The following is a 19608-nucleotide window of genomic DNA, read 5'->3' as shown; positions in this document are numbered from 1 at the left end:
ACTACTGAATGACCCAAGTAGATGCGGGCCCTTCCCCTCAAACTAGTTCAAAGTCACAAAAAAAGACCCCAGCATCTATGTCTATCTCCTAAACAACACAAATAAATCACGTTATGTACATTACATGATGCAAGCAATTTTGATGTGCTCCTTTTCACTCTGAAAACACAGTCTGTTTGTAAGATGGCCATAAGAGGCAAGTTTAATTCCCTCTATAGTGAGATCATCAATGTTAGGTTAATGATAGCCACTTTTGCAATCTCAATACAGCATGTTGCCTCATACCACAGGGGTGAGTGAGTGAGAGAGTCGAGTGAGAGAGAGTCAGAAAGAGTGTAGAGACAGTTTGGTTCGAACAGTAACAAACCATGTAAATATTTTATCCCATACAAGGGAAAAAACTGCAGGCCACAGCGGGAAAGGCGTGTGTATCTCTGAACCCAGTAAATGTATGTCATTGTACGCTGTGTGTGTGTGTATTGTCTTGTGGTTGCTGATTTGTTCATGTGGGCTTTTCTGCATAAAAGGGAACATGAGATATGTCTGTGTTTGTCTTTAATGCACAGGTGTCTTGTAGTAATTACACGTAGAGAGCAGTAAGTTACAGAAAAATGCGATACATATGCCTTCTGTAACATCATGCACGTAGCAAAATACCAACTCAGTTCATATTTTTAAATAATTCACTGCCAAACATGCTTCACGGACTAGGTTACATATATAGGCTGCATGTTAAACCTTCAATGACAGCTAATTATACAGTCAGACTGGTCACTGGGTCTCCCAACTTCTTTTTGGCACACAGGAAAAATTTATTTTCGTGCCATGTGACCCAGGCTCATTATAACAAATTACTACTCTTCCTGGAAAAAGGCATGCAATGCATTGCGGGTTTTCATCCATAGTTTTCAGAAACAAAACGAGAGATTAGAAATGTTCATCCTCCTACTCCTGTATAACCACATAACACACGTTCAGCTGGCAAATCTATTGTGTGACCAACTCATTTGTAAGATGGTTTTATCTATTGTTCGCTCAGACTTTCATGATCCAAAAAAAGAAAGAAAAAGGTGTCCCTCTCACCATTCTTCAACACATGACCTGTATCAGAGAAAACATTTAAAAAAAAAAAGTTTTTAAAAACCTGTCAAACCACAATACATGTGCCTCTCGTGCCACCATCGGGACCGATTGTGTGATCAGTCCTGATTGTGTTGTGGTATTTTACATGGCTGCATTTATCCAGATTCTTTTTCAGTCATTTAAGGCTTGTTGATGCTCGCCACATAACATACCTGAACACCAATCCCTGCGTATTAAGTTTATGGCTCCAGAACGGACTTATATACACCTGGGTCAATCATTCACAGACTAGCTGGGACAGAGGACCCATCATGTGTTCTGCAGCAAGAATATAATGGGACAGAAATGAGTGTGATGGAGGGGACAGAGAGAAGAGAGGGAGAAACAAGGGAGAAAGAATGTAGGAGGTAAAAGGTCAGAGAGAGATCAGAGAGAATGAAGGATCTGAGAATGAGACAGAGAAAGATACAGACAGAGACAGACAGACAGAGACAGTGAGAGAAAGAGACAGACAGAGAGAGGGAGAGCAAGACAGACAGACAGACAGTGAGAGAGAGAGAGGGGGTTGTCTGGACAAACAACTTTTTACAGCCATCAGTCCCATGTAATTTATCACCACATAGAGAGAGTCATACAACCACAGAGGGCTACAGATAGGTGTACTTACGACACTCAAAAAACAAGGATCTAAAATTGTGCCTCAAGTCCCCAGCAGTAGTGAGCTGCTCCTATGGTGCTCCGTTCGGCTGCAAGCAGACTTGGCCTCATTTCCAGCATTACGTTAGACTACTACACACAGCAGGGGAGCAGTTAAACAAGCTATTCCAAAACAGCCCAGGCTAAGGTGTTAGATAGCAAGCTATTCTTAGGCTTCCTAATGAGGTCTGACATAACCACATCTGCTATACCCCCATTGAGCTGCAGGCCAGATAAATCAAACCAACCTTTTAAGGCAGAAACTCACAGAAGACATAGAAATGGAGCTTTAGATTGCTATGCTGTTAGTCTCTCTAGTCTGCTATCTGAAGCTATTGGTTCGGGATCACCTGGATTTGATGTCTGGTCCGTTTCCAGCAGACGCCGACATGATGAATATAATAGGATTTCACAACTGGGCTCCTGGATGAGAGACAACCTTTGTTGCCTACCTTGAAAAGAAAACCGACTTCAAAACCGAAAGAAAGCAGGCAAAACGGAACAAAGGCAGCAAAAGAGAAATGGTGGCTATTTGAAAGAAATAAAGGGAGGGAGCAATGGAAAAAGGAAAAAGATATAGAAAGATACTCAAAAATTGAGACAGAAACAGACAAAAAAGAAAAAAAGACTCAACAGGAGGGAAAGATTGAGAAGGAAGGACAAGTAGAGAACAAGAAGAAAAAAAGGCCCAGTAAGCAGAAAATGACTCAGAGAAAAAGGAAAATGAGGAAGACAGTGGGTCGTGAGTATGTTACCATATGGCCTGTTGCAGGGAAACTGGAGACCTTAATGACATCACAGAGCCCATGAAATATGGCCTGAGTCACATGAACATATGTAACCATTAACTACACACACGTGTGCACAGAGTGATACACAAATTTTCACTTCTCTCTTTTGTGCGTACACACATGCGTGCACGCGCACACACACACACACAATAAAATGACATATCACATCTGACTGCCATGCAAACATGGACAGGTGATTCTCAATATATAACTATGTAACTGAGGCCAAGTGAGGAACTAAGTATCTCTTAGAGCAAAACACACACACACACACACACACACACACACACACACACAGGGTCAAATGACACAAAAAGGAGATTAGATTATGATTTAAAATGCCTCACAACAAATTTATTTTTTCAAGTATTCAGAACTTTTTAAATGAATAATTAATTTGTGTTTTCACAAATTGTAGTTGATTCTTGGTAGCTTAAATTAGCATATAAGGCCCATGATTCAACCCTTGACCTTTTACTGCACTGTATGTCTTTGAACCCTTTTCACCCACATATGTCAAAATTCCTTTTCAAAGTTCAGAAGGTTAAAAAGGTGAAAAAATATAAAACATAACATAAAATAACTTGTGATAATAAGACTGTGGCGGCACGGTGGCACAGTGGTTTGCCCGGTCGCCTCACAGCAAGAAGGTACAAGCCCCGAGGTAGTCCAACCTTGGGGGTCGTCCCAGGTCATCCTCTGTATGGAGTTTGATGTTCTCCCCATCTGCGTGGGTTTTCTTCATGTGCTCCAGTTTCCTCCCACAGTCCAAAGGCATGTGGGTCAGGTGAATTGGCCATACTAAATTGTCCCTAGGTGCGAATGTGTCGGCCCTGTGATAGCCTGGCAGCCTGTCCAGGGTGTCTCCCTGCCTGCCACCCAATGACTGCTGGGATAAGCTCCAGCATCCCGCAACCCTGAGCAGGATAAGCGGTTTGGATAATGGATGGATGGATGGAATAACAGACCTTTATGATAGAATGGATTACATTGTGGAGACGCTTCATTTCATTACAGAAGTACCCAATTCTTACCAAAACAAATAGTGTCACGTTATTTGACCTTTTGCTAACATCAACGAAATGTCTGTTGTTCAATAATATATGTGCCATACATTATATACAGTTGCCTTAAAAAAACCCAAGCACTTTCTTTGGTGCCGAGATGTATTATTCAGTCAAAAAGTGGCAGTTTACGGTTTGAAAGTATTAGATAATTCATTAGATTATCTCAACCCTGTGTGATAGTCTGGCGGGCAGCCTGTCCAGGTTGTCTCCCCGCCTGCCGCCCAATGACTGCTGGGATAGGCTCCAGCATCCCCGCGGCCCTGAGAGCAGGATAAGCGGTTGGGAAAATGGACGGATGGATGAATTACTGCTACTTACAGATGCGTTTGCTATAATACATTTATTTCCTCCTAGTGTTTCTAAAAAAAAGCCTCTCAATAGTCTTAGATGAACTTCTGACATGTCCATGTATTTGGTTTGTAGTTGTCCTCGTATTCAAGTTAATTTATCTTTCCCGACATGTAAAGTAGCTCCTTCCTGAGAGCTCGAGCCCATCCGGCCTGTTAGAAAACATTCAGATTCAATTCCCCAGAGAACAGGTAAAAAGAAAAAGCGGTGAAGCGGCAATCAGTTGCTACTTGCATGGTTGTTTATGCAAATTAAGTATGCAAATCACTCACGGTTTTAATTAGCCTTAATGGTTGCTGTGATTCTAAAATCAACTGTCCACTCTAAACAAAAATAGCCGTTGTTGACATTCTCGTTTGAAAGCATGTGTGCATGCTGTATGCGGCCGCCTCTTTATCACCCAACAGCTGGCCGGCACAGACAGGCGGTTCTACCACGATACATCACTAGAGGAAAGAAGCATTTTTTGCAATAATGGCTGCTTCGCTGATAAGATTAGAAACAGTGGTTCCTTTCTGCTCAGCTCTACCTCCAACACACACAGGAACTACATGAAATGTCCATTATGGACCGCAAATTATTCTTGGCATCCTCCGGGCAAGTGTATAAATTATACTCAGTTTGCTCTGAGAGGACCCGGGGGTGAAGGATGGAGACAGGTCCCATTTTTGTTTTTGATTCTGATGAATTATTTGGGGTAAATACCTTTAAGACAGACTGTTTAGATGCTAGTTGATAATGTATTTTCATATTAGTATGCGTTTCACGTGTTTACTTTGAGTAACACCATGTCTGTAACACGATCCATGGTCACATGAATTAGTTTTCATGTTTGTCCTCCAGTTACCCTTAGAAAGTGTTTACTAACAGGTTTGGTATTCCTCATTGAAACTAATGTGTATCTGAAACTAAAAGGATTTGCTAACAAAGCAGTGAATCATCATCAGGAGCAGCATGGCTCAGGAAGGCGAGTGCGCCGTCTGGTAATTGGAAGGTTGCTGGTTCGATCCCTCCAGACAGCGTGTTGAAGTGTCCTTGTGCAAGACACTGAGCCCCTAACTGCTCCTGATGAGCAGGTTGGCGCCTTGCATGGTAGCCTCCACCATCAGTGTATGAATGGGTGAATGTGAGGCAGCCACTTTAAAACACTGAGTGGTCAATAGACTAGAAAAGCACTATATAAATGCAGTCCATTTACCACTACCATCATCATCATCATCATCATCATCATCATCACTGTTGCACGTCCTACAACTTAAACTTCAGAAGTTGCAATGATGTAATCCTCTGGAGCCTTTCACTAGGTTTATATGAAAATAGATGTCAACTTTAACACCATAAAACAAGAATGCCAGCTATTTGGATGTCAACCCGGCCCAAGGTTGCTGTCACCACAGAATTATGTTATAACTAGAAGAACCCCGCTACAATGTAGCAGTTTGGTTATCCACCCGTCTAAATCTCCCTCCTCTTCATCCTGCCAGCTAACTGCCTTCCCCCTGCCCCTAAACGCCCCCCACTCCAAGTCCCTCCCCCCAAATGCTCAGAATCATCTGAAATGCCGAGAAAAGTGGTTTCCCCCCCCACTCCAACTCCCTCCCCCCAAATGCTCAGAATCATCTGAAATGCCGAGAAAAGTGGTTTTTAGCCATTTTTAGAAAATGCATATATTTTGCATAATTATGCATAATTATGCATACTTATTTTAATTTTCTGCTATTTTTCTGGTCCTCTCTGGAACAATACCTACCACCTCCAAAAAAATTAAGATCATAAGTGCATTTTTGCAAAAAAAATGCATATTTTGCATAATGCCAAAACATGTCCCAGAAAAAAATTTTTATATAGGTGAAAAAATCAAAGATGCTCAGAATCATCTGAAATGCCGAGAAAAGTGGTTTTTAGCCATTTTTAGAAAAATGCATTTATGCATAATTATGCATAATTTCAATTTTCTGGGATTTCCCCCTTACTCTCTGAGACAATACCTACCACCTCCAAAAAGAATTAGGATCATAAATGCTTTAGTTTTTGGTCCCGCTATCTACACTAACTAACACACACACACGAACACCACACACACACACATTCCGAAAACATGAGTAGATAGTCTATTCTCAGTTTCTTCAATACACATTTCAATGCGGACGGCTCCAAATCAGGACACTGGGTGGTTTATGGGTGATGATTAGAATAAGGCTCCCCCCCCTCCTCTGTATTCCAACACTGTGTGGTAAAGTTGGACATAATGATGCCTATAAACATAACCACTTGCATGATCACAAACATAAAAATGCAGACACATTATGGGGAACACACACAAACACAGAGCGTGACATTTGATGACGTTTCTAAAAAAGAGACAGGCGTTGGGGTTCGAGCCAGCAGTATGAGAGGGCGTGTGGTTTAAGACAGACTCAAGTGCACACACAGAAATGCTCTCTAATTACACAATAATTCCATTCATTACGCTATGGAGCCTTTATATATACACACTGCACAAGAACTAGGCCAAATGGTTATAGTCTGCAATGTGTAACCTATAGGGAGTGATAGGGTCTTCTACATTAGCCAAGTCAGTCAGCCAACATAGAAGTTAATGAGGCAACTCGCTTGTAAGACAGCCAACCGAAGTACCAGTCAGTCACCTAGCAAACCTGTCTGTCTTTAAAATTCATCTCTGTTTAAAACACTCACATAGAAACCAAGAGGTGTGATGAGTAAGCAACCCAGCTTCCTGAAACCCATTTCAACAGCAGCTTTTCTTACTGGTAGGTATGATGCATTACAGAACATAGATCTTACTTGCTAGTATTGGCCAACAACACTGCAAACATTTTCACGGACTTTGGCATTGTGTGTGTGTGTGTGTGTGTGTGTGTGTGTGTGTGTTCTGAGTTTCTAACTTTAAGAACGACTAATCAAAGAGCCATTCAATGTACAGGCGATCTCAAGAGTTAAAACCATTTTTCTTTCATAAATCGTTCAGCCTTAATTTCCCTGACACTCCCCACTGTGGCTGGGCAAAGAAGCAGAAATACTATAAAAATCATCCTTTGAAAAACAAGTGAATTTATTTCCATCTGTCTGTACCAGACAAACAGGGTTGTTAATGGATTCAGATTAAAGTCAATGATATGTTTGAGACAAGTTATTTCTATGCAAAATTTAAAATTGCAAAGGAAAAAAAACTGGATTGAGGCACCAAATGGCCACTCACTCCCCCAAACCCCCAAACATATACTACTGCTACGTTACATCTGTTTTAGTTTTATTGACTTACGTCTTGTGTTTTTGTGAAACTCCATCTTTTATTTTCTTGTCTGTTTCTGATGACAGTCTAGTTAAGCAACAGGCACACAGAGACTTTATTCTCACTGAAATGGACCTGGGGAATATATACATCTATTTTCTTTTCTTTTCTTCTTTTTTTTAACTTTTTCAAAAATTGCTAATTTCCCTCAAAGTTACAATCCTGATGGTCACTTTAATTTGACTGATAGACACCTATGGTGATACAGGCAACCGCAGTATTATTCTGCGACTTTTTGAAATGAAACAGTCACCATTACGTCAGCACCTTCCCCAAACCAAAAGAATTAAATATCTACATTTGGGCTGCTAGGCTGAAAACATAAAACACTATTCTAGAATTATGTCTTTATGCATGCTCAATAATCCAGGTAAGGAAATCACAGATGGCAAACAAGCATTGATAGCAGCTCTGATATACCAGAAATAGACATTTTAAAAAAAGGATATTTGTTTGCATGTACATCTTTAGTATTGTAACATTAACATCAATGTAACTTTCCAGCCAAGCAGTGGCCGCTGCAACATAACAGCTAGCTGAGCCTGAGGCTGAGCAATATATCAATATTATATCGATATTGTGATGAGACTAGATATCATCTGGGATTTTGGATATCGTCATATGGCATAAGTGTTGTCTTTTCCTGGTTTTAAAGGCTGCATGATGTAATTTTCTGAACTTACCAGACTGTACTAGCTGTTTTATTATTTACCTTTATCCACTTAGTTATTATACAGGCATTACTGATGATTATTTATCAAAAGTCTGATTGTGTAAATGTTTTGTGAAAGCACCAATAGTCATCCCCACAATATTGATATTGAGGTATTTGGTCCAAAAGTATCGTGATATTTAATTTTGTCCATATCGCCCACCCCTAGCTTAGTTTATTGCATCACGTGCTCCCCCCCCCCGCCATTACCATAGACACATTATCCAAAAATCAGAGACCAATGAATTGTGGTGTGCCACGTAGATTAAAACTCAAAATGGTGACTGAATTCTTTCTTCCCTCTTCAATGTAGTGATTTTAATATCTTTGCCATACTCAAAGATAGGGCAAAAAAAAAAAAACCTGGTAAGACGCCCTGTCCCCATCAGCACTATAGCAGACAGACCTATTTGAATAGCCTGGACTGATAACAGCCACTCTGATTTCTATTGTGCACCGTGTGGCAGAGCTACGCTGACAATACAAAGGTTAGCAAAGATCTCTGGCAGCAACAACGTAATGTCCTGGAGAAATTAGCCTTACTGCATGGCGGGTCGGTTTTCTGTCTCAATGAATTTACTAACCACTGTTCTGCCGATGAGATTATAGCGTATAGATTATGACTAATTTATGACTTGATTGATTATGACTAATGACTATTGCAAACTGTTCTCTTCTCTCACGTCTTTTGTCTCTCTCTGAATGATGTCTTCTCCTTTTTCTGTGTGTGAATGGTGTCATGTGAGTCTCCTTTGTTTGCACGAGCAGTCGGTTCTCCGCCCAGGTCTCTGTGGTGATGGTGGTCACCACTTGGACACTGCCTGCCATTCCCTTCATCACATTTTCTTTTTGTAAATCCACAAATATTTCTTTATTTATTAATTACATGATGATGCGGGTCACATGGCTTGGGTCCTGGACTGTTCCGGTGGCGTCTGGACACTGCTTGGCATCCTGCGCATCATATTCTTCATAATTTTTGTAAGTCCATTATAATTCTGTTTCTCCTCTTTCAATGTTGTATTGTGTAAATTGTGTAAACACAACATCCATTGCACATTGTCTGTCTTAGGAGAGAGATCCCTCCTCTGTTACTCTCCCTGAGGTTTCTTCCTATTTTTTCTCCCTGTTAAAGGGTTTTTTTAGGGAGTTGTTCCTTATCCGATGAGAGGGTTTGAGGACAGGATGTTGTGTTGCTTTTAAGCCCACTGAGGCAAATTTGTAATTTGTGATATTGGGCTATACAAATAAAATTGATTTGATTTGATACTTTGCCACTAAAACCTATGAAGAAATGTAAGAATAGAAGAATAGAATACAATTTGTCATTTGTACATACATACGATGAAATTCCAGCCATTATCCATCCATTATCTTAACCGCTTACCCTGCTCTCAGGGTCACGGGGATGCTGGAGCCTATTCCAGCAGCCATTGGGTGGCAGGCAGTGAGACACCCTGGCCGCCAGGCCATCACAGGGTCCCCACACACACACACACACACACACACACACACACACACACACACACACACACACAGGGACAATATAGTATGGCCGATTCACCTGACTTACATGTCTTTGGACTGTGGGAGGAAACTGGAGCCCCCGGAGGAAACCCACGCAGACACGGGAGAACACACCAACTCGACACAGAGAATGACCTGGGATGACCCACCAAGGTTGAACTACCCCAGGGCTCAAACCCAGGACCTTCTTGCTGTGAGGCGACGGCGCTAACCACTGCGCCACCGTGCCGCTCACATTGAAATTTGTTCTTTGCATTTAACCCATCCCATTGTATAAGAGCAGTGGGCAGCTGCAGCACCTGGGGGATCAACTCCAGTTCTTTTTTCCACTGTCTTGGTCAGGGACACAGACAGGAGTATTAACCCTAACATGCATGTCTTTTTGATGGTGGGAAGAAATCGGCACACCCAGAGGAAACCCACACAGACACGGGGAGAACATGCAATCTCCACACAGAAAGGACGTGGGACGGCCTGGGGTTTGAACCCAGGACCTTCTTGCTGTGAGGCAACAGTGCTAACCACTGGGCCACTGTGCCGACATGTAGTACCTATAAACATAGAATACTTTTGACAAGGGTGAATTTTGATTTTCTAAAAGTCTCACTTTGGTTGGCGAGTCACTGCTTAACAATGTTTGCTGTAGATTTCAGAAAACTGACATCTTTGGTTAGTTACAAAAGTTAACCAAAATCAAATTAAAAACAAGTCTGCCTGACCACCACTCAGTCCAAAGTGTCTAACTAGATGGTCAGGATTTGTTTAGTTCTTGGCATCAGCTTGTGTTCATCACGGAAACAAGGTCATGGATGATTTTTTTTTTTTGGTCATAATATCTTTCAAAGAAAATGAATACAGGTTCCAGAAGAAAAGAGAGCAGAAGGGCTCGTGGGTCTTTAGGCGTGGTCACAAACCTCTCTGAAGGCCTCAGGTTTGCTGAAATGGGTCACGCTTCAAGAGATCACTAGCAAGCCTCCTTAAATCCATACAATGTTAATGCCTTTTTAGACTTTCTGGTACTTTTCTAAGACAACAGCGTGCCTTCAGTTCTTTCGGAAGAGGCTTGCTTTTTACAGTCCTACTCAAGAAAAGGAGAGTAACAGTGGTTTAAGCTTGTTTTTTTTCTGTATTTCTTGATTTTTTTGAATTAAGAGTCTTGCTCTCTGGTCCCATGGACAGGTAATTTCCTCAGCACTGCTATCAATGCTTGTTTCACAGTTGAAAATACGCATCTGAAAATTTTCAGTTTAAAATATGCTCATCCACACACAGTCTTGCATGCAGACACCTATTTAAGAAACCTTTTCATGTCAAAACACACATCCAGTTTAAGGCAGTTCTCCTGTTGCTTTCTTAGACAACATGCTGTTATATTTAAAGTGAGGGATTCTGCCAAGGGTTGATGAAGGCATGGGCCTCATCAACTAGTGTGTGTGTGTGTGTGTGTGTGTGTGTGTGTGTGTGTGTGTGTGTGTGTGTGTGTATGTTATATTCCGCTCATTTGTTGAGCACTTTTATCAACACCATTGATGGTTTCTGGAAATGCTATATATATATATATATATATATATATACACACACACACACACACACACACACACACACATGACAGAGAGAGAGCGAGGGGGGTTAGGAATGGATAAAAAAAAACAGATGGAGAAAAGGGAACGGAAACACAAATAAGAGCTGTCTTGACAATGTGCAGGATGTACTGTAACCATCTTTCTATTACCCTGAAGGTAATGGGAAGAAAAAGATGAAGAAAAACAAAAAGATAAAATCATCAAACAAAGAAAAAAAATGCTTTTTAAATGAAAAGATACCTCCATAGTGATATCAGATAGCCATTATCATCTAGCGACTCTCTTATGTCTACCAACCTTTCAGCTGGATAAATACACAAATATGCTGCTTTCCAGCTAAATGTAAACCATCAGTTTATCAATAGAGTACTGTCAATAATTGCCTACAGGGTGGAGAGATCCGACCCAACACTTCCTGACTAATGTGAAAGCCTGTTGAAGAGCTCAACTGCTAGACTCTTTCTCTATACTAGCATCTCTCCTCTCTCCATTTTTCTCTACCATCTCCTTTCCATTTTCTCTTTTCTCTAATTCCTCTTTCTTCTCTCAACTTGCCCTCGTCTTTCCTCTCTGTTAGCATTCGGTAAACTAAACATAGTTATATGGGCCAGTGGTAGCCTGAAGTTCAAGGTAACCCGAGGAAAACGTGAGATCGAGGGTCACTGGTTCAATCCTCCAATGCAGAGGGGAGAACATAGGTAGAGGAGGTTGAGAAGGTTATGTTCTCGCTTTCTTCAACAACTCATTTTGGGTTGCCCTGAAGCAAGGCACTTACACCACCATGCACTGGTGAAGCTGTTGCAGACTTGTGCCATGGGCTAATCTTAGCTGTGCGGAAGTAAAAACTCGTGGGTTTGTTTTAGGGTCCGCACAATATATATCGTTTCAGCATCATCATCGCGATGTGCACGTGCACAATATAGTAACATCGCAGGACGCGCAATGTGAAGTAAAGCAAATTAACTCAAACACCTCATGTTGCAACTTTTTGCTGCTTGATACAAGAGGAAAACTCACATGGTTCTTGTTTTCCATGACTAATTGACAACAGATGTCTGTCTGATATAACATTATTTACTGCGTATTTTGGAGCATTTATTTCTAACCAATATCAGGATGCATATTTGTCTGCTGTTGGTCCTTCTCTGTCTGCTGTGTGCCAGGCATGCACACGCTCTCACAGTGGGATGGCTACATATTTACACAGTGCTCTTCAAGAAAAACCAAAATATCTAAAATTCAGCTTGGTCATGCGTGTGTGCATACCATGCCTGCGTGCGTGCATGTGTGTCCGCAACTAATCTCGCATACTAATGGGCCTGTCAGTCTAATAATTTTTGTGCACAGTTGTGACTGTATGACCAAGAACCTCTCATGGTTGCAGTGACTCAAAACCTTTGAAAAACCTGTTTTATACCGCAATTGAGTGATAACTCCTCCGCTGGTTTTTCACCTAAGTCTGAGTACCAGAGAAGGGGAGATAAGCAGATAGTGTCTCCGTATTTTCCCTTCTCCCGGTAGGCGAAAAGAGGGGTGGTTTTTCACCAAGTCTGAACACCGGAAAAGGGGAGATATGCCTGGCGGAGATCTGCACTCTACTGAGTGCACTCTTCTAGTTATTTTTTATTGTCGATGTAGATGCACTCCCCTACAAAATCACCTCAATCATTCTAGAACGATTAATTCTTTCCAAATAGAGCTATTCAAGTCCATCCATCCATCCATTATCCAAACTGCTTATCCTGCTCAGGGTCGCCAGAGCCTATCCCAGCAGTCATTGGGCGGCAGGCAGGGGCTAGTCAAGTCATCTGGGGAAAATTTCTGTATTTTTTCATATCGCATGATATAGCACAGAAAAAAAAAATTGCAATGTGAGTTTTTTCCAATATCACGCAGCCCTAGGATATTTACATGCAGACAAAAAATCTTGTAAACTGATAAATGCATTACTCTGACTTTAGATAGTCATGTAAATGCCTGCATCTGATATCTTTGTTGGGGTAAGGTCAAATTCAGAGTAATTATAACCTGATAAAGACACCCAGATTGTAGCTCAATTTTTCTGATTTACTGTTGCATCTCTTATTCCACTTACTTTCAGCTTTTCTAAAGTACGCATGGGAAAAGGCCACCAGTCACAGTGAGCACATATTTGCACAGTGCAAACACAAAACTGGTATTAGCCCAGTTAGCTGGCTTACAGCCATCTCCAGCAATGGATGGTGATGGCAAATTGGGAATGTCTACTTCATGTTCCTCTGCAATAATGTGTAAAGAACAGAAAAAGTATGCAATAACTGATTGCTTATCAAAAGAATCAAGGTATAGGCCTACCTGGGTATTAGATAAATCACATCATTTCAAACCATGTGAACACTTACATCAAATTATTACCTTGAATGATTGAGTCCCAGTAATCTGGGTGCTCATTTGCATAAGGAAATATTCAGTGTGAAGCAGATTCTTGCTGAAAAAGTGTTTTCGGTTAATCTACACTGAGGAAAAGGTAAAATTTCTTCAGAACTTCTACTGGATACCCTAAAGAGTAGGGGGATCTGTCGATGAGTGTAATTCCTTCACACCTGCATTTAATAATCCCTCAGAAAAAGCATAATCAACACTTCAATCAAAAGATGCAGTACTCTGATTAACAGAACATTTTCATTCTTCCAGGTATTCAGTTTTTACTTCTATCTAAATTTGCTTTGCCTGGCCACAATAATTCTCCCTAACAACTGGACTTGCATATTGCAATATAATAGTCAAATAATCAAATATAATAATCAGATAATCAAGATGCACTGGAAAGAAGAAGAAGAAGAAGAAAGTGGCTTTACCGGGAAAACTGTAAACTAAGTCTAAGTTGGCTACAGAGCTGCAGATGTCTTGTGAGCTGATGACAACTGTAGTTGGAAATCATTTGGTCCCTCCAGTCCAATAAAGATTATAATTTTCTTTCTCCTCTGCCGTGTGTGTGTGTTTCTCTCTCTCTCTCTCTCTCTCTCTCTCTCTCTCTCTCTCTCTCTCTCTCTCTCTCTCTCTCTCTCTCATACACACGCACACACACACACACACACACACACACACATTCTCTTTATTTTCAACATAGGACCTAACATCTTGGATGAGTTACCTACATCCATCAGTAACACCAAAAAGCAGTTTGGCATCACATAGTCAGGATTACATAATAGTGTGTGTGTGTGTGTGTGTGTGTGTGTGTGTGTGTGTGTGTGTGTGTGTGTGTGTGTGTGTGTGTGTGTGTGTGTGTGTGTGTGTGCCCGCATGTACACAGTCATAGCATTTGAGTATGTGTGTGTGCGCATGTGTCCATGTTTAAAGAGTGTCTATGTAATCCATAATGTGTGATGAGTATGTGTCTTGTGTTCTGTATGTTTATAAGACTGTGAATGTATGCACCCATGCATGTGTGGCAGTGACTTCACGCCTGTGTGTTTCAGTTATTTGTGTGTACTGACAGTGATGTAGTGCCTCGTGCAGAAAACAAGCTACTATTGGCATCTGTTTTGAGTTGAGGGGACACACTACACCAAACACATGCTGCACACCAACAGGCCAGAAAGCACACATATTGTTTTAAATTCATGATGCAATTTTAACTATGGTCAAAACTGGCGTGAAGTGCAACTGGCTCATTTTTCTAACATTTTATCAGTTTTGAACAGCAAAAGTATTCCAAGATAGGGCTGCCAACAGTAAGCGACTGATAGATACATTGATAAAGCCTCAGTCTGAGACATGCAGCGATGGGTCAAGGATTCAAGCCCAGGACTGCAGATAGCCATACCCTCCTCTCGAGAAGAGTCCCTCTCCTGACTCAAATTCAGATATATTTGACCGTCTCCCCTTGTTTCATCATCTGTGCACTCAGGTTAGCAGAAGTCTAGTATCGGTCTCACTTGTTAGACTGCAGTATTGCTCTCAAGCTAACTGGAATTCACTCAAAACATATGCAATCAACGACACCATTCTCGTCCAGGGGACCGCTAACCTGCCCTTTATGAACTGTGTACACCATGTATATAGGCAGGCATGTTCGTCTGTGTGTACATCCACTGTTTGTGTGTTTTTGTGCAGATGTATACGAGAGCCAGAGTCACAACATCAAACGCCCCTTATCCCTCTGAGCTACTTTGCCTCCCCGTCTTTGACACTGATTACTGCCTGGCTAAATCAAATTACAGTCTGTAGCTTTGATCCTTGGATGCCTGAGAACAGCTTTGCTAATGAAATCAATGTTGGTTGGGTTTGCCCCACAGTTCTGTGCCACCTACAGTCACTGCTACCCGTATCGACACTTTCCATCCCCCTATCGCACCGCTGACTGGCAAGAAAAGACAGATTAGATGTGAAGCTATCTCTCCAAGAGCAAGCAGCAGCATCGCCAAAGATCTGAACAACAAGGAAGACATTCTTGGGGCATCCTACAGGTCCATCCATCCATGCAATGGTTAATTGTACTAACAACTATGACTGCTTCATGTCTCTCCATGTAATTCTATTGTATACTGCTCAATAAAGAAAAAAAGGGAAAAGGGAGGATATGCAGCAAAAGCTGGATAGAGCTCATTACTTTTGTCCCTACCATCCTGTCTTTCTGTTCAATGTTTCCTGTCAGACCTCACTTTGCATTGTATGATAATAAAAGGGAGCTCATTCAGATGTCACAAGTGGCTGTACAGTGGCTCTCCACAATTTGAACTCGTATCCCCTACCTAAAAAGCGATTTTTACCTGCATCCACACATAGTCCTAGTGGGTGGAAACACAGACAGGTGACATGACATGATATAACTTGAATTTCTTACATTTCCATTATTTTTTGTGATATTTAATGACAACCACAATACTGACAAGATATTCTGTCAGATAAGTTGGCACAGTTTGAACTCACCTTTCACTATCAGTGTCTCAGTGTCTTAGGGTAAGGATAGAAACTAGGCCCACATGGCCTGAGACAAGTGTCGGTTTGTCCGGAACTTCTTTGTACACTTTTTATTGTACTACTGGAGGTCACAAAAGCACTGACATTTAACCAATTCAGATCTCTTATCTGAGGGAAGATAGAAGCAATCTTAAAAAAAAAGGTCCATTAATGATTTCCTAAAGGCATATTGTGACATTTCTGTATTCTACTTCCAAACCAACAAAGGCTGTTACGCATAGAGAAAAATAAAAGAAAGGCAACATTTATTTCCAATTAGGACACTGTGAGGGACTGAAATGTTATGCAGGCTTTTTTTTTTAATGAAAATGAAGTCTCATCTGAGAAACAGTAGAAGCAGAGAGACCTGGGGCCTCATTCATCAATCGTCCTTACGTACAAATTTATTCCTACACACCCATGGAATATTTTAGCCCTGAACTTTGTCTCAGAGACCAGTATAGAACCTGGCTAACCCTTGAATTTAGACACCAATGGGCTAACACTGATGTCTTTGCAAGCCTAGGCGACAGCTCATTGCAAGAGGCAGACAGTAGATGTTAGGGGGAAGGAATTACAAATAACCATCAGGCTTTGCTGCTGCCTGTCAGACAAACTTGTGAGCTAAAAAAAATTTTTTCCATGGGTATGTAAGAACGGCCGATTGATGAATGAGGCCCATTGTTCCAAATGGTTACTTTGAGCCTGTAACGGAGGAAACACCATTTGGCATATCTAAAGAGCCATGATGTCGTGACTGCATATCTTAGAAGAAGCCAGTTTTATTATGTCTTCCGGCAGAGACAACACTCTGGACTTTTTCAAAAGCAGGCATTCGAAATAGCCCCAATGAAGCCCATTGTGCTGGCAAGCACAGAAATGGTAGGGTTGAAACGTTCCCTTTAACTATACAGTAATTGCAAGCTTAAATTATATTTACAAGAACAGAATAGCAGGATGTAAAGATAGATTAACGGCACAGGGGGAAGCGAGTTTTTTAAGCAGAAAGGTACTTCCAGATGAAAACACTTGTAAAATGGTCACTGTTTAGGATTTTGCAACGGGGACAAATTCTGTGCATTACATTTTCATTATGCTAAAGGTTACACTTCTGTCTGCTAATGAGAAATAAGTACTGCTTAAAAAAGAGCACACAACCACCATTTGTAATGTTTTCTTAAGAGCTGGAAACCACAACCACGTCTGGTAGCAGACAGGTATAGAAGAATGGGGCGTCTCAGTCCTGAATGTCTCCCAACGACCGCAGCACTGTGTGGCGACTGCATCACGGAACCAGCAGTGGAGTTCTCGGATTGATGACCAGGCACTTTAGAAACCTCATCACGGTTTTTCGATTGGTTTCAAGCACCCGAAGTATCACGAAACATTCATTCTCTGCTAAGGAACATGCAGCAAAGCCCCTGTTCCAGTGAAAGCATGTAAACCGGCGAGGCACACGTTTTTCTGTGACATCAGTGAGAACTTAATGAACACACTGTCTTTGCTACTTATGAACTTGTGACTTTTAGTGAAAAAAGGGGAAAAATAATCAATTGCTTACCAAAATTAACCAAACTGTAATGACATGAACCTGGTGTCAAAAGTCGCCCCCCCCTAACACCCCCCCACTTATATTACAGCATATGACGATGCCACACACAGTGAACACAAGCGCACACACACGTGTGAACAGAGCTATCACGCTAATGGAAAAATAAAAGCCCTGCTCTGGTTGACTGGAGCAATGCAAACACAGAGATAAGAGAGATGGAGACAGGTGGAGAGCTCACAGGGTGTTCCCGTACATACACACGGATGTGGAGAGCTCATACAGGCGGTGCTCAACGCAAACACACCCACCAACACACAACAGCTCATAAAATACTCTGTGGTAGGCCATGGCAGCAAGGATGTTCTTCGGATAGACCCAGGCGCTAATTTGTCTTCCTCTACATCATGTTCTCTAGTATGATTTAGACTGTGAGTTTGTACAGTCGTGGGATCCGGGCCCTCCACATATGCATTCAAACTGAACAGTAAAGATTATTATGGACTCCTGTAACTTTGAAGCCGGCATAAGGTGATTAATGTGCCAAATGCGCCGCAGTGGGAGCCTAATTAGGCCCATTAACTGGCATTTAAACCAAAAGAATAATCCCGGCCACTAAAAATAGTTTTCCAATAAGGGTACACATGGTGGCCTGAAAATTGATTTGAGTTGAAAAGCTGGGGGGGAGCCCAGCGGAAGACAATTAAAACTGGCAATCTCTTCGCTGAACAACCTCCCACGTCAAAAGGCGGAATCTGAACGGATTGAAGTGTAAAATCAAACTTAGAAACTTCAACAAGCTCCTATCTGTGAGAGAAAACCAGTTAAAACGCTCATTTTCCTATCTCAGAGCAGCTGGCGATGACGTGCGCTGGGGGGGGGCGCCGCCTCCGGGCCCCGTGAACCAGGCCGGCCGGGCTAAGGATAAGTGTACATGATTTGATTTCTAAATCATGTATTTGGCTTCGCTGCAACCAAAGGGGCGCCTGTGACAAAGTGCGTCCAAAAAAAGAGAGGAGGGGGGGGGGGTCCTGCCAAGTGTTGCGTGCGCTCCCACTGCTTTGCTTTACGTACAGGAAGACCAGCAGCAGCCACAGCGGGGGGTTCGGTGTATGAAAACCGGCCAGCGCTGCTTCTCTGCTCACCCATGTCCCGATATATCTACACAATGTATGCCCGGCCACCGAATAGTAGTGGTAGGCCTTTCATTATATGCCTTATAGCACCGCTGTGGACCTTAATCCGACCAAATGCACTCGGAAATTGTCACATTTGCTTGTCGCTGTTGCATGGGAGGGGGAAACTATCGGTTTGCGGTAGACAAACTGGGATGCACCGTATGCACACTGGAACCAGAGGAGAGCCATAACAAGGAGTGAGAGAGCGAGAGAAAAAATCCTACCTTTCGACTCAACGCTGTCCCCGAATAGAAGTAGTAGGCTATTCCCAGTACCCATAGCACTGCAAAACACAGCAATATCCTCGATTTCCTTCGCATCGCTATCCGCTTTCCTTCCCCGTCCGTGGGTTTATTCCTCCTTGCGGCTTCGCCCGTCTAGATGTTGCTAGCGTCGCTGGACGTCGTGCGGGTCAGACGCTCGGGCGTGCGCAGGCGACAGGAGGGCTTCGTCAATCGGCGGCGAGGAGGCGAGAAGGCGGCGGTGTAGAGAGCAGGAAGCAGCGAGCCAACATCGGCGGGGTGAGAGGGGAAAGGCTAGCCGGTTCTAATCCAATCAAACAACGGCTGACACCGACACAGAGGTTGGGCCGGAGCTGGCAGCGAGTCGTGCAGTGCCGTGCCGTGCAGAGTCGGATTTACAGTGCCGCGTGTGTGTGTGATCCGGGGTCTCATGAACTGGGATAGTAAAAAAAATGTTGTAATGTATTTTCTTTTCTTTTCTTTTCTTTTCTTTTCTTTTTGTGGCAGAGCGGAAATTTGAGGCCACGCAACGTGGACGTGATTTGAGAGCGCCTCTTCGGCGGCGTGTGTAATGT

The 19608-nt window shown here is 42.2% G+C and overlaps 1 protein-coding gene across 1 annotated transcript in view; it reads right to left on the bottom strand.

Moving 5' to 3' along the window:
* Positions 1–19243, bottom strand: part of galnt2 (UDP-N-acetyl-alpha-D-galactosamine:polypeptide N-acetylgalactosaminyltransferase 2) — a 62210-nt gene extending 42967 nt beyond the window's left edge. Inside the window, exon 1 of the mRNA XM_056278803.1 lies at positions 19016–19243. Coding sequence (XP_056134778.1) covers positions 19016–19111 — 96 coding nt within the window. The 5' untranslated portion in view covers positions 19112–19243. The remainder of the gene's footprint in view (positions 1–19015) is intronic.
* Between the last annotated feature and the right edge of the window lie 365 nt (positions 19244–19608).

Source organism: Lampris incognitus, chromosome 4 (genome assembly GCF_029633865.1).
Source record: "Lampris incognitus isolate fLamInc1 chromosome 4, fLamInc1.hap2, whole genome shotgun sequence".
NCBI lineage: Eukaryota > Metazoa > Chordata > Actinopteri > Lampriformes > Lampridae > Lampris > Lampris incognitus.
This window is presented reverse-complemented; position numbering and strand designations above follow the sequence as displayed.